This window comes from Triplophysa dalaica, chromosome 8 (assembly GCF_015846415.1).
Source record: "Triplophysa dalaica isolate WHDGS20190420 chromosome 8, ASM1584641v1, whole genome shotgun sequence".
In the NCBI taxonomy this organism is placed as follows: Eukaryota; Metazoa; Chordata; class Actinopteri; order Cypriniformes; family Nemacheilidae; genus Triplophysa; species Triplophysa dalaica.
Window position 1 is genome coordinate 4,272,695 of NC_079549.1, and position 24,154 is coordinate 4,296,848.

General features: G+C 38.1%; 2 protein-coding genes across 5 annotated transcripts; one reads left to right on the top strand and one right to left on the bottom strand.

Annotated features, from left to right (window-relative positions):
- Positions 1-405: 405 nt before the first annotated feature.
- Positions 406-19,083, top strand: cbsb (cystathionine beta-synthase b). Of its 4 annotated transcripts, none has more exons than XM_056754529.1 (15): positions 406-565; positions 3,190-3,520; positions 3,878-3,984; positions 5,720-5,854; positions 6,200-6,279; positions 12,778-12,982; positions 13,067-13,158; positions 13,555-13,680; positions 13,797-13,881; positions 13,964-14,069; positions 15,328-15,405; positions 15,813-15,947; positions 16,222-16,330; positions 16,645-16,729; positions 17,944-19,083. In XM_056754529.1, the coding sequence occupies exons 2-15, from the start codon at positions 3,192-3,194 to the stop codon at positions 18,120-18,122; spliced, it is 1,851 nt and encodes a 616-aa protein (XP_056610507.1). In that variant the 5' UTR covers positions 406-565; positions 3,190-3,191; the 3' UTR covers positions 18,123-19,083. The 4 variants fall into 4 exon arrangements, with proteins under 4 accessions (XP_056610507.1, XP_056610509.1, XP_056610510.1 ...); XM_056754531.1 differs by having other exon boundaries at positions 17,986-19,083; XM_056754532.1 differs by lacking the exon at positions 17,944-19,083 and adding an exon at positions 17,657-17,919.
- LOC130427250 (uncharacterized) lies at positions 9,528-12,761 on the bottom strand. Its single transcript, XM_056754528.1, has one exon. It carries the CDS (start codon positions 11,715-11,717, stop codon positions 9,552-9,554), a length of 2,166 nt encoding a protein of 721 aa, XP_056610506.1. The 5' UTR covers positions 11,718-12,761; the 3' UTR covers positions 9,528-9,551.
- Positions 19,084-24,154: the final 5,071 nt, after the last annotated feature.

Genomic DNA, 24,154 nt, shown 5'->3' on the forward strand with positions numbered 1-24,154 from the left:
TGTTCTGATGAACACTGAGAAGGATATTTGTAATAATGCTTATAACCAAACAAGATCTCAGAAGTATCACTTTAAGCCAGAACTAACGCTTATTTAAGGCTATTTAAGTATAATGCCCTAGAAAAAATAATTACTCTCATCTTGATACGAAACAACGGCACTGAGATATTTTAAGATGTTTTATGGCGGGTTATTTTGAGTTAGATAGCTCAAACATTCATTTTAGCCTTAATGTCTGTGAAACCGAGTATAACTGTGTGGTTTGAAGGCAAAGTACCGCGATATGTCTCCCCGTGTATAGAAAGCATGTCTCACGACGGTGCTGTGACGTCATGCGTAGATTGGTCTGCGCAGCGCCACTGCGCTTAAATATTTCCGCAGTCGAGGGCACGACTACATATTAACACATTATTGGCCTTGAGCAAAACCGACTCCCCAGCAGCAGCAGCCAATCGGGAAGCTTGTTTGGCTCTTTAACGCATGTGAGCAGCTGGCAAGCCGACTATTTCACATTTACGCATAGGCACCTCAGCGGATTGTTACTTCAAATCTATCTGATACGCAGGTGAGTCCGTTCGTTTGTGTTCTATACAGTAAGCCATCATAAACAATCTTGTTATTAATATTTTCTCAAAAGCACGAGAGAAGCACAACCGGAAACCTTAAAGCAGAATGACGTGTTTGCTGAATATAAATAATACGTATTGCGCGTTATTATTTTGAAAAACAGTTTTCATATTTGATACGGCGGTGACATATTACTCGCCTTAAGAGAAATTGGGAATGCGGTGATCGCGTGCATGATGAAATCTACCCCCTGCGTCACAGCATCATGGTCCGCGCAGATACAATGAAGGCAATACCTCCGAAATTGCGTCATCTTAATTGTTCCTTCCTCAATATAATATATGTACGAGCAGTACCTTCATCAGTTGTTGTGGAGGGTTCCAAGTTAGAAGTAACTTAATGATTTTGCCAACCATGATCTTTTCATGCTTCCAGCCCGGGCTACTACTTTTACAGCCATTAAACATGCTGCTTTTACTCGATTGTTAGATAGAAGACGCAAATGAACTTTAAGAAGGTTATATTTGACGCGTAACTTTTCAATTGACCGTTTTAATAAAATATTATTATTTTGGGACTAAATGCATGTGAATAAATATATATAACCAAAAACAGAAATCCATTGTTGTCTGCGACTGCAGACTTTATGTAAAACAAACAATAGAAAAGAATGAGCAAACGGATGTTCAGAATATTTACTAAACAAAGTATTTGGTTTCATTTAATTTACCTTGGGTACAGCTGAAAGCAACATTTTAATAACAATTTTCTGCAATGTTTAATATATGTTACTTGACAAATAAATTGTAAATGTGTCCTACGGTATGACAAGATTTCTCTCTTATGCCATTTTGTATTATAATTATTATAAACCGTTTGTTTTCTAAATATTTGTGATGTCACACCATAGGACACATGTAGCTACGGAGTATTTACCAACTACCCATTTAGAGTTGCATTAAGGGCTGCAGTATCGGAATCACGATCAAGACTAACTAAATGACAAAGTCTGCATCCTCTTAGCTGTCTGGAAATCACCTCTTATTCTTGAAATTTCTGAAGCCATCTGTGAAAAGCAGAAGTATGTCTTTATGCCATGTTTATCTTTTCCCTCCTCTATGGTTAACTGTGGTAAAAGTTACAGATCATCAATAGTCCTGATTTTAATGAACTACCCCAGTGTTTGGACTTCTCCCCTCACAGTAGCTCAGTCCTAAATTGCCCTTTTGGCTAAACTGTTTGTTTGAGCTTATGTATGTTTATTGCACAAGTCTCTTCTTGGCAACTGCATCAGTGCGCGAGGTATGACATGGATGTGGTCAACATCTGTTCAGTTTCCAAGAGAGACTTCGCTATCTCTAGCTCCTGCTGGATTTGTTTGTGTACCGAATGACTTTAAGGTCAGTTGGTAGTTTTCCACTGATATTAAATATACCACATCTTTACATCTTTTACAACTGATTATTCCGGATCTTAAAAATTGCTAAACTTTATTTTTGAAAATTCTGATTACTATAGCTGTATTACAAGGCCAGCTATCATATTCAGAATTATAGAAACTGAATTATTGGCTTAATCTTGTAATAGCAATAAAGGTTATGCACGTACATGAATGCCGCATGGTAAATTTTGGTATAAGTATATTTTTATGTAAATGTAGTCATTGATAAAGCACATGTAACCTAATATATCCTCAAAGGGCAATCCAGTCTTGTTGATCAGTAATAGTTTTTATGAGGGACCAATCTCTGCTTATCCATTCTTTCACCAGCAGCAGATGGAGGAAATTGGGATATCTGCCCAACTACTTGAAAATATATGTGACCCTGGACGACAAAACCAGTCTTAAGGGTCAATTTTTCAATTTTAAATCATCTGAAAGCTGAAGAAATAAGCTTTCTATTGATATATGTTTTCTTAGTAATTATACTTTCTGGCAGGACAACAACAGTTTACAAAGCTGGAATCTGAGGGTGCATAAAAAGCAAAATATTGAGAAAATCGCCTTTGAAGTTGTTAATCTGAGGCACTGCAGCAGGCAATCCCTTTACAAAGATAAAGTTTTTATACATTTACAGTAGGACATGGATAAAATATCTTCTTGGAAAAGTATCTTTACTTAATATACTAATGAGTTTTTGCATAAAAGAAAAGTCTGTAATTTTTACCCATACCTTGTATTTTTGACAATTACCAAAAATGTTCCTGTGCTTCTTAAGACTCATTTTGTTGTCCAGGGTCACATATTGTTATCGAGATACGAGTGTTTTTGTTCACATTCTAAGTGGTAGGAGGTTGTGTTCTTCCTTTTACTGTTTGTAGCAATATCCTATTTAAGTTACTGTCCCATTGGCTCTAATGTTTCTCTGTGTAAACATTTAAAGGCAAACTTGTGTGTTTTGTGTAAATGTTAGAGTAAATCAAATAAAAGTGTTCTTGACATTCGTGGCACATTCATGGCAACATTACGTAAGAACTTGAACTTTTAACTCTAATATGGTCTTCATATCATTCATCAATACACCTACGTTCATGGGGAGGGCAGGGCATTACATAATGTTTCTTAATTATCTTTACAATAAGGCTGATGCTTACTGACTTCTTTTTATTCTCATTGGTAAGCCATGCCATCTAGTTCAGAGTCCGCTGGAAAAGTGCCCGTCTGCCCACATGCCGCCAAGGTCCTCCTCAGTGAGGACACTGAGAATGGAGAATCTGTGGTCAACAATGAAGCCATCTTGAAGAGCAAAGCTGGACAAAAGCTAGGTACGAAAGAATCAACCCATCTGACTGAAACAAACGGGCACCATACAAAGAGTATGACTAAAGACCATATGGAGAATGGATCGGGAATAACCATTGAGAGGAATTGGATTCGCCCAGATTTGCCAAGCAGATGCACCTGGAAACTCGGTGATCCAACCACAGATTCGCCCCACAACCACTTTCAAAAGTAAGCTCAGACCTATAGAAATCCAATTTGTCATTTAGAATAAGAGCTTTTGTATTGACACCCATATGCTTAGTGTTTATATGCCCATGTTGTCAGCTTCTCTAAATGACCTTGTTAGTCCAAATTAAAATAAGAAGTGACTTGCCTATCATGCTGAAGAAAAACAGAAGACTAATGACTCCAGCTAAGATTAGGGAAAACAAAGGTGTGGTAAATCACTTGGTTAATGTGCAGAGTCATGGTGACTCAATCATGTATGGTAGTCACTTCTGTTATGGACTACTGGTTGTTTTGTGGTTGACATTTACCATGATTTGTTTGTGGTAGTGTGTGTCACCTAATCCTTTTTTCCCACAGGACAAAGACCCCCAGCATCCTCCCCAACATTCTTGGTAGAATCGGAGACACCCCAATGGTCCGCATGAACAAGATTCCCAAAGCGTTTGGCCTTAAGTGTGAGCTCTGTGAGTATCTGTGTGGTATAGGTGCAAACACATTTAACACTGATTTCATGGAGCATGTTTTTCTAGGGTCGTATGAGGACGTAAGTGTGTGATCATGTAGAGCGACTAGAGAACTGCATGTGTCTGCACGTGTGGCTGGGTGGGGGAGCTGTGTATAGGAGGAAGTAAGGGGTTGGTTTGAGGAATGCAGGTGTTGGGTTTCAGTCTGCGTGAGCCAAGTGAGGACGTGAAAGTGCGAAGACCTTTCCAAGACTGTCCTTACAGAGTTGCAGTTCATGCATTTGAATGCATTCAGGGTCTTTAAAGTCTCATGTTTAGTTTTTTGAGGATTTATTGACAGAAATGCAATTTAATATACATTACTATGTGTTCAGAGGTGTATAAAGACCTTACATAATGAAGTGTTATGTTTTACCTTAGAATGAGCTATTTCTATCTACACACAAGGCGGGTCCTCTTGCATGGAATTTTTACGGGAGCCTCCTAAACAGGCAAACTGCTCAACAGATTTCTGTAAAACGTTATCTCCTTTGGCAAAGAAGCGAAACTGTGACGATATCTTATTCCAGTGTCAGCCACCGTAGTGCTTCGAAAGGGAGGGGTTTAGTGAGCCATTGGTTGCAATTCGCAACTTTGCAACTAGATGCTGTAAAATTCCATAACTGGACCTTTAATTTTTTTAAGTCGCATGTACTTTTGAACCTTTATAAGCTTGGAAGAATTGATTTTAATATCTTATTTTGGTTTATAAAGGCTTACAAAATTACCCTAGTTAACTTGTTTTATTGGGGCTTTATACAAATAGATTGTTTCAAAGCACCTTTACAGTTAAGTGTTTATTACTATTAAAAGTGCTACAGTTTTACCTGTATAAATAGTCAGGTATAGCGTAAATGTTGGTAATTTATACACTCAATGATCACAGCTTTTTAAAAGACAATAGACAATGTTGTATTAGTTGGAATCAGTTTAAATGTTAATTCTGTTTGGTTCAATAATGTGTCAGTTTTGAAATCGTTGAATAAACTACAAATCCGGTCAAGATTTGTTCTTTCTCAAAAGCAACTTTATTACTAGATAATATCTTTAATAAATATCTTTTTGAGTCTACACTGATAAAGTGGGTGCATACTTGTGGTCAAATTTTTTAAACACTCAAATAGAGATATACTCAAGGAAACAAACTGTTAATGTCACTGTGTATTGTCATCTATTCATGCTTTTTGACTAACGCAGGCAAGTTTTTCCCGCTTTTGGTTTTGGTGAAAGGTAACTGAGTTTAGCGGTCTGGGTCAAAAGTGTTGCGTGCATTCAGATAAGCCCCTCACAGGCTTAACAAGCATTATTTGAAAGAGTTATTGTGTTAAGCCTTTTAAATCTAAATGCTTCAATTAGCTTTATTCTATGCGTCTAGTGATTTCATGTGAAATAGATTAATCTTTGGCCAGTTCAGTAAACTAGGTGTTTATTTAATGTGTGCGGTTGGATTCAGGGGCTTGTATGGTAAAATAGGGACCTACGGTATTGGCATGATGCTACAAAGTTATGGGTTGCACACATACCCACAAAAAACTGCAAATACTCATAAAATGTATTGTATACAGTCTGTTTTTTTTTTTCTGTCAGCTGGCTGTGTCCTCCCATTGTTAATCATAAAAAAGCAATGGGACACTTAACAGATTGTTGAAATGAACAGTGTAACTACAACAATTCTAAACTTTGCTGTTTTTTTCAGTGGCTAAATGTGAATTCTTCAATGCTGGTGGCAGTGTGAAGGACCGAATCAGTCTGCGCATGATAGAGGACGCTGAACGAGATGGTTTACTCAAACCTGGAGACACCATCATAGAGCCCACCTCAGGAAACACAGGTGTGAATGTGCACAATGAGATGTGTTTATTTCGCTGTCCTTTAATATTGGAAAGTTTCTATTGATTGCATTCAATGCTGTGCTATGCTAAAATGCCACTACTTCACTTTGTTTTTATCATTTAGATTAAAATACTGAAAGACCAGTTAAGCCAGTTCTCACCCCTCCTGTCTGGCAGCAACAATAATTTATAGTAACATTTAGTTTCCACATAAATTGAACAAATCAGTTTGTGTAAGGGTTAGGTTTAGGGGTTTAATAATGTAATCAAATTAGGATGAAAGCAATGGAAATGAATTAGATGTCCTCACTTAAACACTAAGACAAACGTTTGTGTGTGCTCAGGTATTGGACTTGCCCTGGCAGCGGCAGTCAAAGGCTATCGCTGCATCATTGTCATGCCTGAAAAAATGAGTATGGAAAAGGTGAGTTCATGAATACTTTCATGGAACGTAGTGATTTTGTTCATATTTGATGTGTCAGTGTGTTCCATTGTGAAGGATCTGCCATGCCTTAGCAAATCACATCCAAAATATTGATTCCATTGCCACAAAAACAGGGAGCAAAGTAGTCTTCAAGTGTGACAGTTTTTATTAAATCCTGCTCATGCAAGATAAAAGGTGATCAAGCCTCATCGGAGAGGAAAAAGATGCAAAAATTGTATTCCATTCATAGTAGATAATAGGAAAGATCTGGTTCACAAAAAGGACTCGTTATGCTTTCGCCTCCATTAACAGAGGACAAAAATACAGCACCACCTTTCTCAGGGTACAACAAGTAACAAGTAACTCCCGAAAGACCAAACATACACTGAATTTATAAGAGGTGGCCAGCACCATGAAAACAAAAAGGGGAGACAAAACAATACACAATTTCACAACAGTAACAACACAAACACTGAAATTAACAATACATTTGACTAAATTTAGAGCCATGGATAAACTTTAGTCAATGCAAAAGTAATTATATTAAACTTAATATACATTGAACAAGATATCACATTTTCCAATGTCCCCTCTAATACTTAACAGTTAGTACAGTCTCATTTCCTTAGAATTCCCATATAACAGATCAACTTCCTGTTTGAATCTCTTTGTTACTAGGCTGGTCCATTCCAACAACACACCAGGTATTAAACATGTCAAGTCATCTTAACTATAAAATGAAAACAATTTGAGCTATGTTTTTATAAATCACATTCTAGCAACAGAGAAATTTTAACTGGTTTTAATGTTTTTATCTTAAGCCACATAACTAAGCCCGTGCACTGACTCAGTACAATGACAAAATAAAAGATCTTAAACCAAACCAAAATAGTAATGTCCTTTTGTTTATGAATCAATGCAAAGATAATGGTATCAGAATTGTGTGGCCCAAATCCCGGCCATCACACATCCCCCCACCCAAGATCTCACGCTGGTAAGCGGGAGAGGAAGTCAGCAGTTACATTACTTTTCCCGGGCACATGCTGGATTTTAAACTTATAAGGCTGCATAGAAAGATACCAGCGGGTAATTCTAGCATTAGTATCCCGCATTCTGTCCATCCATTGTAATGGTCGATGATCAGTTTCAATGGTAAACTCTCTACCAAGAAGGTAGTACCTGAAGGTATCCAAGGCCCACTTTACCGCAAGGCACTCCTTCTCAACGGTGGAGTACCGTACCTCCCTTGGATACAGCTTCCTACTGACGTATGCCACTGGATGTCTACTGTTCAACTCACCCTGAAGGAGCACTGCACCAATGCCAATGTCAGAGGCATCGGTCTGCAAAACAAATGGCTTTCCAAAATGAGGGCAATAAAGCACTGGCTCTTCACATACAGCCGCTTTTATGTCCTGGAAAGATTCCATTGCTTCCTCTGTCCAACAAATCCGGTTGGGGCAATTCTTTCGAGTCAAATCAGTCAGAGGTGCCACACGAGCAGAGAAGTTCGGTACAAATCTCCTGTACCAACCCGCCATCCCTAAGAATGATCGAATCTGAGTTTTGGTCTCTGGCAGAGGGCAGTTTTGGATAGCCTCAATCTTTTGAAGCTGGGGTCTCATGGCCCCATTACCGACTACATACCCTAGGTACTCGGTTTCCTTTTTAGCTAGAGCACACTTGGAAGAGTTAATGGTGAGGCCCGCCTCCTGAATGCGATGGAGCACTTCCTTCAGATGTTGGAGATGTTGCTCCCAGGATGAACTATACACAATAATATCATCCAAGTATGCTGCTGCATAATCAGAAAGGCTAGACAACACATGATCCATCAGCCTCTGAAATGTTGCGGGAGCCCCATGTAACCCGAAAGGCATAACAGAAAAATGGTAAAGCCCCCAAGGAGTGCGAAATGCCGTCAATTCTTTTGACTGGGCAGTCAAGGGGACCTGCCAATAACCTTTACATAGGTCAATAGTGGTTATCCATTTAGCTTGGCCCAGGCGATCAATCAGTTCATCAATCCTGGGGGTTGGATACGAGTCAAATCTAGAGACGGAATTAAGATAACGGAAGTCCACACAAAAACGGAGACTGCCATCCTTCTTTGGAACTAACACCACAGGACTACACCAATCACTTCGTGAGGGTTCAATGATGTTCATAGTCAACATTTGATCCAGTTCCTCTTTTAGAGAGGTCAAGAGCCGTTCAGGCACACGATAAGTCCTTCGTTGAGGTACTGCCCCATCGCAAAGTACTATATCATGCTCCACCAAACTAGTTCTTCCAGGTGTCTCTTTAAACACCTCTGGGCTACAGAGACCTTGAATGTCCGCCTGTTGGTGTAATGACAGATGCCGAAGGTCCAAAGTAACATTAGAAGGAATGGGAAGATACTGTTCACAAACCTCCTCTTCATCTTCCACCCGGCGAAGCATTAGGACCTCCACTCCTGTATCTGACCTCTCATGCCACGCTTTTAATAAGTTAATATGGAGTACCCTTTTGGATCGGCTCTGTCCGGGTAAGGCAATCTCATAGGTGGTAGACCCCAACTTCCGAATCACCTCAAAGGGTCCTTGCCATTTAGCCAGTAGCTTACTATTGTCACTTGGCAGCATCACCAATACCTTAGCTCCTGTCTGAAAACTTCTGGCTCTGGCCTTCTTATCATACCATGTTCGCTGTCGACTTTGAGCTTCGATCAAATTCCTGTGGGCAAGTTGTGTCATACTTTCCAGTCTTTCCCTCATTTGGAGGACATAGGAAACAACATTCTGGGAACCAGTGATCTTGTGGCCTTCTTTCCAGGTTTCCTCCAGAAGAGCCAAGGGTCCCCGGACATCCCGGCCATACAGCAGTTCAAAAGGGGAAAACCCTAAGGAAGCCTGAGGTACCTCCCTGTACGCAAATAACAGATAAGGGAGCCACTGGTCCCAATCGGCTCCAGTATCATTAACAAATTTGCGTAGCATTTGCTTAAGGGTCTGGTTGAATCTTTCAACCAGCCCGTCTGTCTGTGGATGGTAGGGTGTAGTCCTTATGCCCTTGATCCCTAACAACTGATACACTTGTTTTAATAGTTTCGACATGAAGTTGGACCCCTGATCAGTCACAATGGCCCTAGGGAACCCCACTCTAGCAAACAGCTGAACAAGACAAAGAGCTACATTCCTGGCAGTTACTTTCTTAAGGGGAAAAACCTCCGGATACCTCGTGGCATAATCATTTATAACCAACATGTACCTGTTCCCGGTTTTACTACGCTAAAGGGGCCCTACCACATCCATTCCTAGCTGTTCAAATGGTATGCCTATAACAGGTAATGGTTCTAAAGGAACTTTAGAGGGGCGTCTACTAGTGGTATATTGGCACTCTGGGCAACTCCTACAAAAGTTACCCACATCTTTTCTTAAATTGGGCCAATAGAAATGACGACTAATACGAGCTATGGTCTTTTGTCTCCCCAAATGACCTGCCCATGGGACCGAATGGCCTAGCTGAAGCACCAAATCTCTTGCCTTCTGAGGCACAACCATCTTGGCCTCTGCACCCTGCCGCTTATACAACACTCCATCTTGTAAAAGCAACTTACTCTCCTGGCCTTCTTGACTTTCCCTACTATTGTACCCTTGTGCTTCTTTGTAAAATGGCCCTATCTCTAAATCATCCTGTTGCAATTGGCCTATATCTTGCAGGAGTACAAAGTGGGATTTAAACTGTTCAGGTTGTGGTTCTTCTTCAATACTATTGGCAACAAAGTTAAATTTTTCCTGTCTCCTTTGCCTCTTTGGCTTACGGGATTTTCCTGGTTTATCATCTAAATCAGAATCAAAGAAAGGTAATGCACTGACATACTGGATATCTTCCTCTCTCTTCCTAGCCATAGACCGTGTTTCAGCCATATAGCATTCATGCCTACCAGGCATCAAATCAAACAACACTGGTAAGTCTTGGCCTAAAAGCATCGAGTATGGAAGATCATTTACAAGACCAACATTCAGCAAATAAACCTGTCCTTGCACTTCTACATGAACATCCGCTGTAGAATAACATTTCTCATCTCCATGAATACAACGTATTGGCAACTTTGAACCAGAATTTCTGAGATTACCTGAAACTAAATCCGTACGAACCAATGACTGCATGCTACCTGTGTCTACAAGGGCCCTTACTTCCTGACCATTTAGAACTACAGCCGCAAAATGCAAGGGGACATCTCTCTTCTCAGGGTGGACAGGTCGTGGCACACAACACAAATAAGCATTGGAAGAAGGATTGTTGGGACACCTAGGTTTAATGTGACCCTCCTGTCCACACTGATGACACACAACACCTTTCCTGCTATTAAACTTCTGATTAGGGCTTTGATTAACTGGACCACCCCGCTCACCCACAGACTTACCCTCACTTGCAGTCTTGGTCCCAACCTGGGACATCTTTGCTTGACTTTTTGGTTCTTTGAATCCCCGCCACTGGTTGTAAGTCCATACTTGATTCTTCCGTCGAGCTGACAGAAAGACATCCGTCAAAACGGCAGCCTCAGAAGCAGTTTTTGGATCACGCTCTCTAATCCATATTTGCAGGTCAGGGGCTAGCATGCGCAGAAACTGTTCCAGCACGATCACTTCACCAAGGTCGTCCTTGGTTCGATTCTGGGGTTGAACCCACTTGTGATACAGTTCTTTCAATCTCACATATAGCTCTTTTGGGCTTTCATCCTTCCTCACCTCGGACGACCTGAACTGCAGACGATAACTTTCAGAGTTAATGTCATATTTGTTAAGTATTGCCGTTTTTACTTTCTGGTAGTCGAGAGATTCAACAATGTCCATATGTACATAGGCACTCCTGGCTTTACCTGTCAATAGGGGCACTAGTCGAACTGCCCAGTCGGTTGTCGGCCACCGACATGCCACAGCTATTCTTTCAAATGTGGTGAGGTAGTGCTCAATGTCATCTACCTCTGACAGCTGTTGCAGGGATGGCTCCTTTTGTACAGCCGAATGTCCTAACCCAGAGTAGACATTCTGATGTGGAATTGGTGATGCTGCTGGCTGTCCGCTACTAGAACTCTGCAGAAAGTCTTGAGAAGTTTGTCGGATAGGAGGAAAAGCTGGGTCATCATGAGTGCTAGCGCCAAGTCCTGGATTAGGTACAGGAGGAATAGTACGGACATGCACTTCTTGTTGAAGCTGGCTGAACTGATGGTGCAAGGCCTTCCATCGCCCTTCCTGACGAGCTGCTTCTTGCTCCATTCGGCTGTCTCGTGCTTGTTGCATAGTAATGTGTGTCTGAAACAGATCTTTAAGCGCTTGGAGAGAAACATCTTGCGAAAAGTTACCCATCTCCATCTCAGCACCGTCCCGTCCTCCTGTGGTTCCCTCAGTAACTTCCTTAACTTGCTCCGCCAGAGCTCTCTTTGGCCCCATCCTTGAATTAAGGCAGGAGTGGAAGGAGAAAAAAAAAAATCCAAATATGTAGTCACAGAGCAAAAAAAAAAAACTACTGCCCCTAGTGGCATCCCACTTCTGACACCAGTTGTGAAGGATCTGCCATGCCTTAGCAAATCACATCCAAAATATTGATTCCATTGCCACAAAAACAGGGAGCAAAGTAGTCTTCAAGTGTGACAGTTTTTATTAAATCCTGCTCATGCAAGATAAAAGGTGATCAAGCCTCATCGGAGAGGAAAAAGATGCAAAAATTGTATTCCATTCATAGTAGATAATAGGAAAGATCTGGTTCACAAAAAGGACTCGTTATGCTTTCGCCTCCATTAACAGAGGACAAAAATACAGCACCACCTTTCTCAGGGTACAACAAGTAACAAGTAACTCCCGAAAGACCAAACATACACTGAATTTATAAGAGGTGGCCAGCACCATGAAAACAAAAAGGGGAGACAAAACAATACACAATTTCACAACAGTAACAACACAAACACTGAAATTAACAATACATTTGACTAAATTTAGAGCCATGGATAAACTTTAGTCAATGCAAAAGTAATTATATTAAACTTAATATACATTGAACAAGATATCACATTTTCCAATGTCCCCTCTAATACTTAACAGTTAGTACAGTCTCATTTCCTTAGAATTCCCATAAAACAGATCAACTTCCTGTTTGAATCTCTTTGTTACTAGGCTGGTCCATTCCAACAACACACCAGGTATTAAACATGTCAAGTCATCTTAACTATAAAATGAAAACAATTTGAGCTATGTTTTTATAAATCACATTCTAGCAACAGAGAAATTTTAACTGGTTTTAATGTTTTTATCTTAAGCCACATAACTAAGCCCGTGCACTGACTCAGTACAATGACAAAATAAAAGATCTTAAACCAAACCAAAATAGTAATGTCCTTTTGTTTATGAATCAATGCAAAGATAATGGTATCAGAATTGTGTGGCCCAAATCCCGGCCATCACATCCATACATGCTAATTTATTTATTTATACATGCCTTTTCTAATGCTTCCAGGTGGATGTGCTCCGTGCTCTTGGTGCCGAGATAGTTCGAACCCCTACCTCAGCCCGCTTTGATTCTCCCGAGTCTCACGTCGGTGTGGCTTGGCGTTTGAAGAACGAGATTGCAAACTCTCACATTCTGGACCAGTACCGCAATCCCAGCAACCCCCTGGCTCACTATGACACCACTGCAGAGGAGATTTTGGAGCAGTGTGATGGTAACAACAATATCTTGGTCCGTTGCTTTCTCCTGAAAGCTCCAATCACATGTTGATGAAGTGTTTTATGTTTGCCTTCTGTAGGTAAAATAGACATGCTGGTGGCTGGAGCTGGCACCGGTGGCACAATCACTGGCATCGCCCGTAAGCTGAAGGAGAAATGCCCTAATATCAAGGTGATTCGCTTTCATGAATTCTACAGATACATGTAATGTCTTAAGGATTAAAAAAAGTCCCACTGAAGTCTATGTGAAGAATCCTAAAATGTATCCGAAATGGAGAGTTTCCTGTTTGCCAGTTTATTCATTTAATATTTTGGCCTTTTTATGATATTGCAAGGTACCCGGCGATCCATAGACTACTATGTAGCAAGTTGTTTCGCTGCACTTTCACCTGCACTTGAATGAACTAAACTGCATTTCAGAGACAATAGAAGGAATTTTCTCTAAGCTGACTAGATTTTTCTGTCCCGCACACTTTAGCTTAGATACTTCTTATCATTACTCATTAAAAATCCACTTGCTTTTGTAGTCATGGATTCTGTAACAATTGTTTGTGTTTTTGTCCCTCAGATTGTTGCTGTGGATCCTGAAGGCTCCATCCTCGCCGAACCAGAAGAACTTAATAAGACCGATAAAACTCAGTATGAAGTGGAGGGCATTGGATATGACTTCATTCCCACGGTTCTGGACAGATCTGTAAGTCTGTATAGACACAACTGTCCTTGATGCAGTGTGTTTCAATTTTTTACAAAAATGTCAAACGGAAACTATTTAAGCTTCATTATATTCAATATGACTTTGCTCGTTCTCAGGTGGTTGATAGTTGGTATAAGTCCGTAGACGAAGAGTCTTTCACCATGTCTCGTATGCTTATCAGAGATGAAGGTCTTCTGTGCGGTATGTGACTGCTGCTATATCTCTCATGCTTTATAAGTGTGATGTTGTGTGTAGCTAAACTATTTTTTTCATTTGAATTTAGGTGGAAGTTCAGGCACGGCCATGTCTGCAGCAGTGCATCTAGCTAAAGAGCTGAAGGAAGGCCAGCGCTGTGTGGTGATCCTGCCAGACTCCATACGCAACTACATGTGCGTTTCAGTACTCCCAGCAGTCTAAGGCCATGTTCAGACTTGACCTTGTTTTTTTTACAAGAAAACGTTGACAAAGATGCATTTTTTTGCAGTGTTTAGTTACAAATAGCAGCCGCACGGCATGACTTCGGAGTCAGCGTCTGTGCACAAAGTCAGAGAAACAGATATGCAGCGTAACGGAAGTCTATTTGAATTATAAACAGCAATAAATTTCTTTGCAATAAATAATCACATATTTAAAAACTTCAATACTAATGTCTCGCTAGAAATGCAATCAGAAGTTGTTAAAAATTAAATATACATTTATACAAAACTGCTTTTTTGAAGAAAAAAAAAAACGTTTTACTCCATAGGATTATAATGTAAAACAGACGCCGTGTGAAAACGGCCTTATGTGCTTATCTTAGCTAGTGTGATTTCTGGTGGATTAAACCATAACAACGCTAATTTGTTGTTATAGACTTAAAAATACACAGCCGGAATGTTCAGAATTCCATCTTGCATGATTTGTGATGCTACTTTAAAGCTTCTCTACACTACATTTGGCTTTTTTCTATTTTTAAAGTGGTAAAACTTGTCAGGTTATCTTTTTGAAAAGCACTACAAACTACTAAATTATTGATAAGTGTAATATTTCTATAAATATATATTGGTCCTATTATGTTTTTATAATCGGAACAATATTTGTCTGATGAATATCTCTGCATGAACCACATTATTTATATGTTAAACATTTGGGGACGGCTGCATTTTAAGCAGATATTTTCTATATAAAGACCAGAGTTTGAAAGTACACTAAAACATTTTTTTAACTGTTTGGTGACATTTTGCAGTCTGTGATTGTTTTTAGTTAACAAGTCATTTTTCAAGTGATTTTCACTTTTAAAGCCAATATTCAACTTTAAATTCAACCAAAGCTTTGAGTAATGATGATATACAAGTAGAGCTATGTGAACCGGTGTGATTTTGCAGGAACTGCAACTTTAACCATTAATCAAAGAAATTCTTTGATTATACCTATTATTCCGTGTTTTGAATGTAATGTCTATAAAATGTAATATACGAATTATGGCATGAATGGTGATTTACATTTGTCTAAATTTGGGAAGTATACAATGAGAGTATTGTGTAATGTAGTCTGTTAGTCTGTATCAGATGCTGTGTAGAATAATGTGCAGTATATACTGCATCTATGTATATAACAGTGTGAAACAATCCCCATAGACTTGCCCCTAAATGCTTTGTTCGTCCCCAGGTCTAAATTTCTCAGTGACAAATGGATGTGTGACAAGGGCTTTCTGAGAGAGGAAGATCTTGTTGTCAACAAGTCATGGTGAGCACATGCAGCAACACATACTTGTACACGGTAGCAGGCTATTTACAAGCAAATGTGTTTACATGTGTCAATGATTACTGTACATTTAGAAACTTAACTGTAGCAGTTTAGAGGCATGCATGCCCTCTCTCCTAAATTACTGTATGTGTAGGTGGTGTGAGTGTGAAATGTTTGAAAAGTTGTCTAAAACTTGTATAGACTTGTACAGATATTTGGAAAGGCTTTTAAAGCAAAGCATTTGGCGGATTCCTATCTGGACAGGTTTGTGTGAAGGTAATGGTTTAGGAAATATGATTTTGTTTTTATGAAAAAAACAGCAAGGTCATTATTAATATAGCTTTAAAGGTGTGTATGTGGTTTTACCAGACTCTTTTACTGTCTTCACCCTGCCCCACTCTCTGTAGGTGGTGGAACCTGACGCTCCAGGAACTTCGCCTCTCCGCCCCTCTGACTGTCCTCCCTTCAGTGTCTATCAAGAAGACCATTCAGATTCTCAAAGTAAAAGCTTTCGACCAAGCTCCTGTGGTGGATGAGGCTGGGTAGGTTATTTTTCCATAAACCAGTTGCTCCAGAAGTTGATTAGTGTGTCAAACCACTTTGCATTTTACACTGGTATCGCTTGAATTAATTTGAATAGTTTTGTGTATTTGTTGCAACAATAGGTGTTTCAAATGAATGAGTTGAACGTTTTTTTTTTTGCCATGATAATATTAAACATACAGTATGCATTGGGGTAGAAACATCAAAACGATATAACAGATGGTAAGTGAAGTAAGGTGTGGCTCAGTCTGGTGTCTGGTTTTCACTCTGTAGGCAGATTCTGGGTATGGTCACATTGGGAAACATGCTCTCATCTGTTCTGGCTGGGAAGGTCAGACCATCTGATCCTATCAGTAGAGTTCTCTACAAACAATTTAAACAGGTGAACACACACACACACACACACACTCTGAGGAAAACCTTATCAAAACTTTCCCCACTATGGCTCTTTATAATGGTTGGAGTTGCATAGACGAATGCATTTATCGTATTCTTGACTCCAGTGAAGCTTGTAAATAGCAGCAAATAAATACTTGTTAATAGTATTCTATTATAGTAGTTATATAAGGGATATATAGTTATATAATGGATATCAGCATAAAGGTAAATACAATGTTAATGAATGATATTTAATCACCTGTGGTAACACAGCTAATCGAATCCATTAATAGCCAGCTTCTCTCTCTCTCTTCTTAGGTGCGTCTAACTGATAACCTGGGCAAACTCTCTCGCATTCTTGAGACAGACCATTTCGCCCTTGTTGTTCATGAACAGATCCAGTGTAAGTAAATTAACCTGAAACTCTCCTCCACAAAGGTTATCTCTCGACGGTGTGCTTCCTTTTAATCAGTCTTTTTTGTCTCGATACAACCTCTACATTTCTTGCATGTGTTTTGAATTTATGGGAAACAGTGTTTTCTTCATGCCTTCTTTCGCTGTCCCTGACATTTTTTCAGTGTAATTTTGGCCCTGTGTGTTAAAAATACCCCAGGTTTTGTGTAATCTGGATGATAAAAGGTTTAAAATAGATGGTGTTATCTTTGTTATTCATAGTTATCTGTAATAGTATGAAGCTGTTATTTATAAACAGACACAGGTGTGTTTTAACAGGACTGTGGACAGCAATATGAAACTTTTTAAATGCAAATAATGAAGTGTAGAATAGTCTGATTTTAATTGGAAATAATGAGGTGTAGAAAAGTCTGACTTTTAAAGAGAAAACGCATACTATAGAATTACAGGTTATGGTTTGGACTTTATTTTGGGATCTGAAGAAAATAGAGAGTTGAGTACCATTCATTGAAACAATATAAAAGATGATCTAGTAAGTATTATATCATAAAGCAAGATCATAAATTATAGTATATTCATACATCCACAGAAGTCTTTCTACACAACATTTTTGGAACAATAGTTTTATTCATTCATCAATTACAGCACTAAGCCCGGACACGGGGCACTTTATTTTCTTGGGCTTTAGATCATTGTCCTTTTTTTGGCAAAAAACTCTCTTTACCTGTTCGGGGCCATTTTACACCATCTGACATCCTCTGCCAAGTGCTGTGAACTTTGCCTTTGCTACATAATCTTGACAAACATCACATAATGAGCAAAATTGAGCTTTATATCTGTGTTGTTGTTCTGCATATTGTAAAGTTATGCTTTCATTTTTTTATTCTTAATTGTGCTTGTGTTTTCTAATTGCTCAACATGACCGATTACTTGCAAAATGTGCTAACACTTTACAATTCAATTTGTTAATTTATTTTACGTGAATTATGAGTGAAAAATCATTTTAAATCATATGATCTTTATTCGATCTTAATTATTACAAATTACATATAATTTGAACACAAACAACATTCATGAATAAACCAATTAATACTGTAATTGTTGGTGATACCTTATGCATTAAATAATGCTCCAAATTGAACTCTTACAGTAAAGTGTTACCAAATAAAGTGCAGTAAAATGCAGGTCATGTTGTCATTGCAGTGGGTGGTGTCAGCACTCTGAATTGCAGTGCCTGTCTTGCAGACATGACCGATGGATCTTCTACAATGAGGCAGATGGTTTTTGGGGTTGTCACAGCCATTGATCTGCTGAATTTTGTGGCTATTCGTGAGAGGAGGGAACGCTCGATGTCTGAATGTTCCCTGTCTGAAGACCAGTGAATCACCAAAACACACATCTGATGTAAAGGGGTTTCTTTTTGCAAGAATGTGAGAACAGAATGATAAAATGCTGCTTGTTTTAGACACTATTTCTGCAACTGGCATGCTCCGTTTTATTAAGAATTATGCTTTTTAGTAAGAGCTTATCAATACAGTTTTACATGTCATCCGACATTTCTTTTGTCTCTCTTGCTTGGTTTCATTCTTTGAGTTTACATTTTAGTTTAGCCGGTGTATCTTTTGTTAAGGAGTTGGCATAATGAAGTAATCCAAAGTCAAAGAACAACCATTTTGTGATGAAAAAACTTTGACTGTATCAAGGTGTATGCATTTAAGCTATAAATGTAATGTATTTCCTTCTTTGAACAACTCCGCATGTGGTATAGGCCTGGGTTTAGTAGAAGTCTTTTGATTCTATCCTGTCTAATCTGGGGCTACATTGCCATCTGGTGACTACATGAGTTTACAACAGCAATATTTCTTTGCCTTTACCAATCATGTTCTGATTTTTCGTGGGACATTTCCTGTAGGTCTGTAGTATATTAGGAGTTTTGCAGTCATGATTATTGATAATTGACAGAGCATATAACTATAGTTTTGACCAACCAAACGTTATACAATTCTTGTATGGAAACAAGACTTCAAGAATACAACAGGATGTAAATAAAAAGGTGCTTTTGGACCTGTCACAGTGCAGATATTAAAACAGACCATTCTGTTTTAGACAGACATTTTGTTTCTTTTTTTGTATTCTTATAAATCAAACCCGTGAAGAGAATATGTGTTGAGTGAAAAATGATGGTGTGTAGGAGTTCTTTGTGAATTATTGAATGTGAGGATGCTCTTTATGCGCATGCTGCTGGATGTCTCTGATTCAGAATGTCCGTCTCTTCTGTTACGTCAGTTGATTATGTTTTCTTAAATTTACTGCTGTAATAAATACTAGATACAAAAAAACTAAGGCTTTATTTCCTGAGTGGTTGTGTTTGTCCTTTTTGCCACTAGAGTCTGGTAGAGAGCAAAGCTTTAATCTTTGGGTCAAAGAGTTGACACACATGCTGGATTAGTATGGATTTTCTTATATTACAAAATTTTAGTGAAGTTTAGGGTTAGGTTGATTTTAAATTTCATTATTTCTTATTGTACAGGTCATTGCTTGTGCAATCCCTACAAATTTGTGTTGACTTAAAAAATGTAAGAATGTTCTTAAAAGCACTTTCTTATAAAGATGTTTCGGTACCATGTCACATTTGATTTCTTTTCCTAAAATTAAACCATTAATCCTAAATAGTTATTTTTAGTTTTTAGAGATTTTTTTGCATACAGTTTTGTTAGTGGTATCTTAAATCCTTAATTGCTAGAATAGAACATTTGAAAAACAATGGACCCCCAAACAGTTGGGATTTTTTACTAAACAATTGAACAAAAACTCTACACAATGTGCTTTGAAGCTTCACAAAAATAAAGTGCATTGTTTACTCACTGTCCTGTCATTCCAAAGTATCTGTATGACTTATTTTTCCTTCCAACCACAATAAAATTGTACATTGGTAACAACATAGCAGTTTTGTAGCCAATGAAAGTCAGAGACATTTCTCAACATATTTTTGCTTGTTTTACACAGAAGAATCGTAAACCGGTTGTGAATGACACAAGGACAATTTACTAAACTTTGCCAGATTTTTTTTTGCGTTTCAAGTCATGCTCAGTTTGATGGGGTAGTGTTGTACTAGTCTAACATGAAAAGAAAACAGGCCAGATCTATTGACCAAGTTCTGTAACGTAAAATGTGTTCTGTATCAACTGAAAAGATTGTCAAAAAAGATACTGGCGTGCGATGTGCAAGTATGCATGAGTGCATGTGGAAGCTTTTCGGGAAACTTTTCATCTTCTAGTTCCCCATCCTATTTCCACTGACCATCAATAACGTCATTAGTTCTTCCTTTGAAGCTTCCTGGCACTGTGCCTCTCCAAGTTATGGGAAATCTGGCCTTGTTGTCATACTGGAACCTTCCCCACTCAGCCTGAATTGTAAACATGTAAACATTAGCTATAGCTGAAATTGGAGGCATTATGTCTGTTTTTTTATAAGGTGCCATATAAAACAATCTTTATTTGTCTTAAACCATACAATAAATCCTGAATAATTGTAGGCCTATTACTATTGTTCTTTTTCAGTTAGTCTGATGTGATTGATGTTCATCAAAAGACCTGCTAAAAATGTTAAACTCTATAAAATTTCTATAAAATATATGGACAACTTTCATGGCATCTGTCTGTATATACATACTTCAATTAAGTGTGGATAAATGTCCACAATATGGGAAACTAAACAAATAAAAATGTTATAAAAAATGTTATGTTATGTGTATGTTTTTCAAACACTCTTTAATATGATAATTATTGACTTGTGAACATGATAACAATAGAAACCATTGCAGGAAGTGTAATGGTTATAATGGGAATTTTATTGGTTTTAATGTCAACTATAACAGTCTTTGTAGGTCTCTACTTGTAAAATGTTGTCTCCTGGGATGTTACAGATGGTTACCAATAAAGCACCATTAAATTCTACTGGGAAAGAGCCCAAACCCCACTGCACAAAATAGCATGCTAATGACTTTATTGGTTTTTGTAACAGAAAGCATTCGAACTTGAAGTGTTTTTTGTTTGCCAGCAGGTAAGCCAGGTTAGGTTTTGCACTTTATTTATTTTTACTGTAAAATTGAAGGTCTTGTACATGCAGACTTAAACAGGCAGACATCAAATGCAAAATGAATGAAAAATCACAGTCAATTTAATTCAGTTTTGACCTTCTGGATTAAATGTGTTGTGTCTTTTTTACATCAGTGTCAGGCATCATCAGAATTTTATAAACCTTTCTTTAATTCAGTAATTTATCAGCCCACACTGCGTGGTTTAATGAGGCAGAAAGTCTCACTGACAACTCGAGGAGATTCCTTGAAAATGACTCTCACAGACGGTACCAGCGTTCCCCGCCATTAAACTGCATCATTACACTGATTATATGCACTGTGAAGAGCTCTAACAGTCCTGCAGTTCCTCAGATGTGTTACTCACGTAGGCTCCTGCGTCATTCCCCTTGTATGAGCAAAATCATCTGAAGAAAAATTATATTGAGATTATTATCCAGAGCCACACAGAGTCAGGCTGATACACTCCTTTGTTAAATCAATTGCTCTGACGTACTGACTCCATTCTACTCGTAGGTCTTCTTTTCTCATGTCTCCTTAATATTTTGGATACCATATTCAATATTAGTAAATATATGAATCATACAATTTCAAATCATACAATATAACATTTCATAATTAACTTCCAAAATGAAAATGGGTAATTTATCATTTTGAGTTCTTTTTCTGAATGTTTCAACAAACTTTATTCAGAAAAAAATATTTTAACAATTAGTTCAACAAATCATTTTAGATCAACATCTCTTTCCATCTTAGAAAAATGATCTCCAAGTAAGTTATATTTGTCTAACAATGAACTAACAAATTCGTTATGTGGTTGATTTTAGTCATTGGCCAAAGAACACCTGGATCGAATGACTTTGCCAATGATTCATCAACAATTGAGGTAAGTTCTTGATCAAATTTTAAGTTTGGTGAAAAAAAAACGCATTTTCTCAGCAATATAGTGCAATTTAGAAGCCAAACTTTCCTGAATTTGAAACACTTGTGGCTCTCTCTTTAAACACAAAAAATGTAATGCCACACTTGTATAACAGGGCATGCAATGGTTGTTCAGGAACAGACTGTGGCCAACCCAACCCATTAGGTTGTTTTAGTCTGGATGGTTTGGGGAATGTGTGTATGCCTCCAAGAAGACATCAAACTCTATTTTGTTTGCTGATGTCCTTTTTCAGTCCGTTGCTTTTTGTAATTTTTTTGTAATTTTTGGACCTTGGCATCATGACAAATGACTGTGAATGAGTGTCATCTTCAGAAAATCTTCTGAAAATGTTGGTAGTCAACTAAATTGTCTTTTCTATGGAGTTGTGTTGTGTGTTATTTTTACAAATATTTTGCCCAAACTGATCTAGCACGTCAATGACAAGATTAGTTTGATTTAATTGTAAAGCTTTGAAAAAATAATTGCACCAAATGAGTAATACACATTTCCTTTAAATTAAATAAAAATATATGACTATCCAAAACTTGGTTCATGTATATCCTGTCTGTCCTTCTGACAGCTCCAAAGTTTTTCTGAAAAGTCCAAAGTTGCTGTTTTTAATAAATGGAAAAAAATTAAGTGATTAAACACTGTGGTGTCAAAGTCGACAAGCACTTTTAATGCTTTTTAATAGATATTTGCAAAACCCAGTGACAAAGCGTAACTAAAACTAAGGATATATGAAAAAAAAATGAAAATATGGAGAGACAGGGTTTGAGAAAGACAGCAGTGATGTGTGATCAATCATACAGCCCTTTACTTTTTGCATGATTACCCCATATGAGATAACACACAGTTGTGGAATTTCTCAACAGCATTAATCAGATTTGATCAAATAATCTTTTTTGATCACTATGCTGTCGTTCAATGTTGCCATCCCAGGTCGGCCAAATGTCAGTCAAACAGAAACAGAACAATGTTTTGACAATCACATCGTTTACATTTACGCTGGGATAGAAATAAAATATAACAAATCACAGCATATCTATCAAATCCATACTTATCAACAAATATAAGAATATGAGTCTTTTTTGTCTCTTTTAGAGCGTTTAAAAGCCCCGTCAGTTCTGAACATGTTGAAAAACAATGTAGATGAGAAACCAAGAGTGGCAGAGAGTAAATGAGTTGGTCTTGTTAAACTGTAGAGATAGTTGAACACAACTGTATAAACTATAAACTGTAGAAAACAGGATAGTTGTAATCTTTTCATAAGAAAACACACAAATGCACAGACACACATGACTTGGTGGAGACCTTCTATTGATTCCTATTGTTTTTTTGGGCAAATTATATTGTCTATCCACAAAATCCACCCAAACTCATTAACCTTACTCTGCACAAACCATTTAAAATGTTATATGTATAAATTTATATTTATACGAATACACATTTATTGGCACATCTCCGGCTGGAAAGGGTTGTGTTTAATGAAGTCTTATAGATGCACTCAGCCGCCCAGAGAGAGAGAGAGCGAGAGCGAGAGCGAGAGCGAGAGCGAGAGCGAGAGAGAGAGAGAGAGAGAGAGAGATCCCATAGGAGCGGCTGGACACCACACAATACAGGGCTTTGAGAGAACCTTGATTATATTCTGAAAAGCAGAAGATGGTGGTGGCTGTGAATTCGCTTGAAAATCGTCATGAGTATGTTACTGGGTTGGTTGACGGTTGAATACATGCACAGTGGAGTAAAGAAAACAGCCTTGGTTTCAATTTGCCTCTTTTGTGTCATTCCTCTAAATGCCACAATACATCACGGAAATTACATCCCATTAGCCCACTTCTGGTTTCTGCCCTTTCTAACCTCCTCTCAGACCTCACCTGCATCCACAACTGACAAGGTATACAATATTATCTGACAAGGATATAAGACAAGAATGGTAAACAGCAGAAATCAGAACCTAAATAAAAAGGTTAAAAGAGGAAAGAATAAAAGAGCTTTTGTGAGTGACTAATCATAGCAAGAGCTCACAGTATATCTACTGGCAGAGAAACTGGCTTGGCATTTTACATTTAAGGTCTAAAACTCAGATAATCTGATAATAAATTCAATACAGTCAGCCTCTTTCCTCAACAGTTTTCCAGCATTCCTCTGCAGCCCCAACTCCTCACACTATTCCTATTTCTACCTTATTTTATTTCTAAATCCAGTGATTAACTCTATTATTTCTGCGACAGTGAATGCCCCATGCTGATGTTACAATATTTTAATGTACCCAGTTATCTTTAGGGTCACAGAAACAGTCTTTAATATGAGGGACTGCAGACATCATGGAAAATTTAATATTCAACATGTCTAGAATTTATATGTAACCCCCTTATAAGGAAAGCATTTTATTA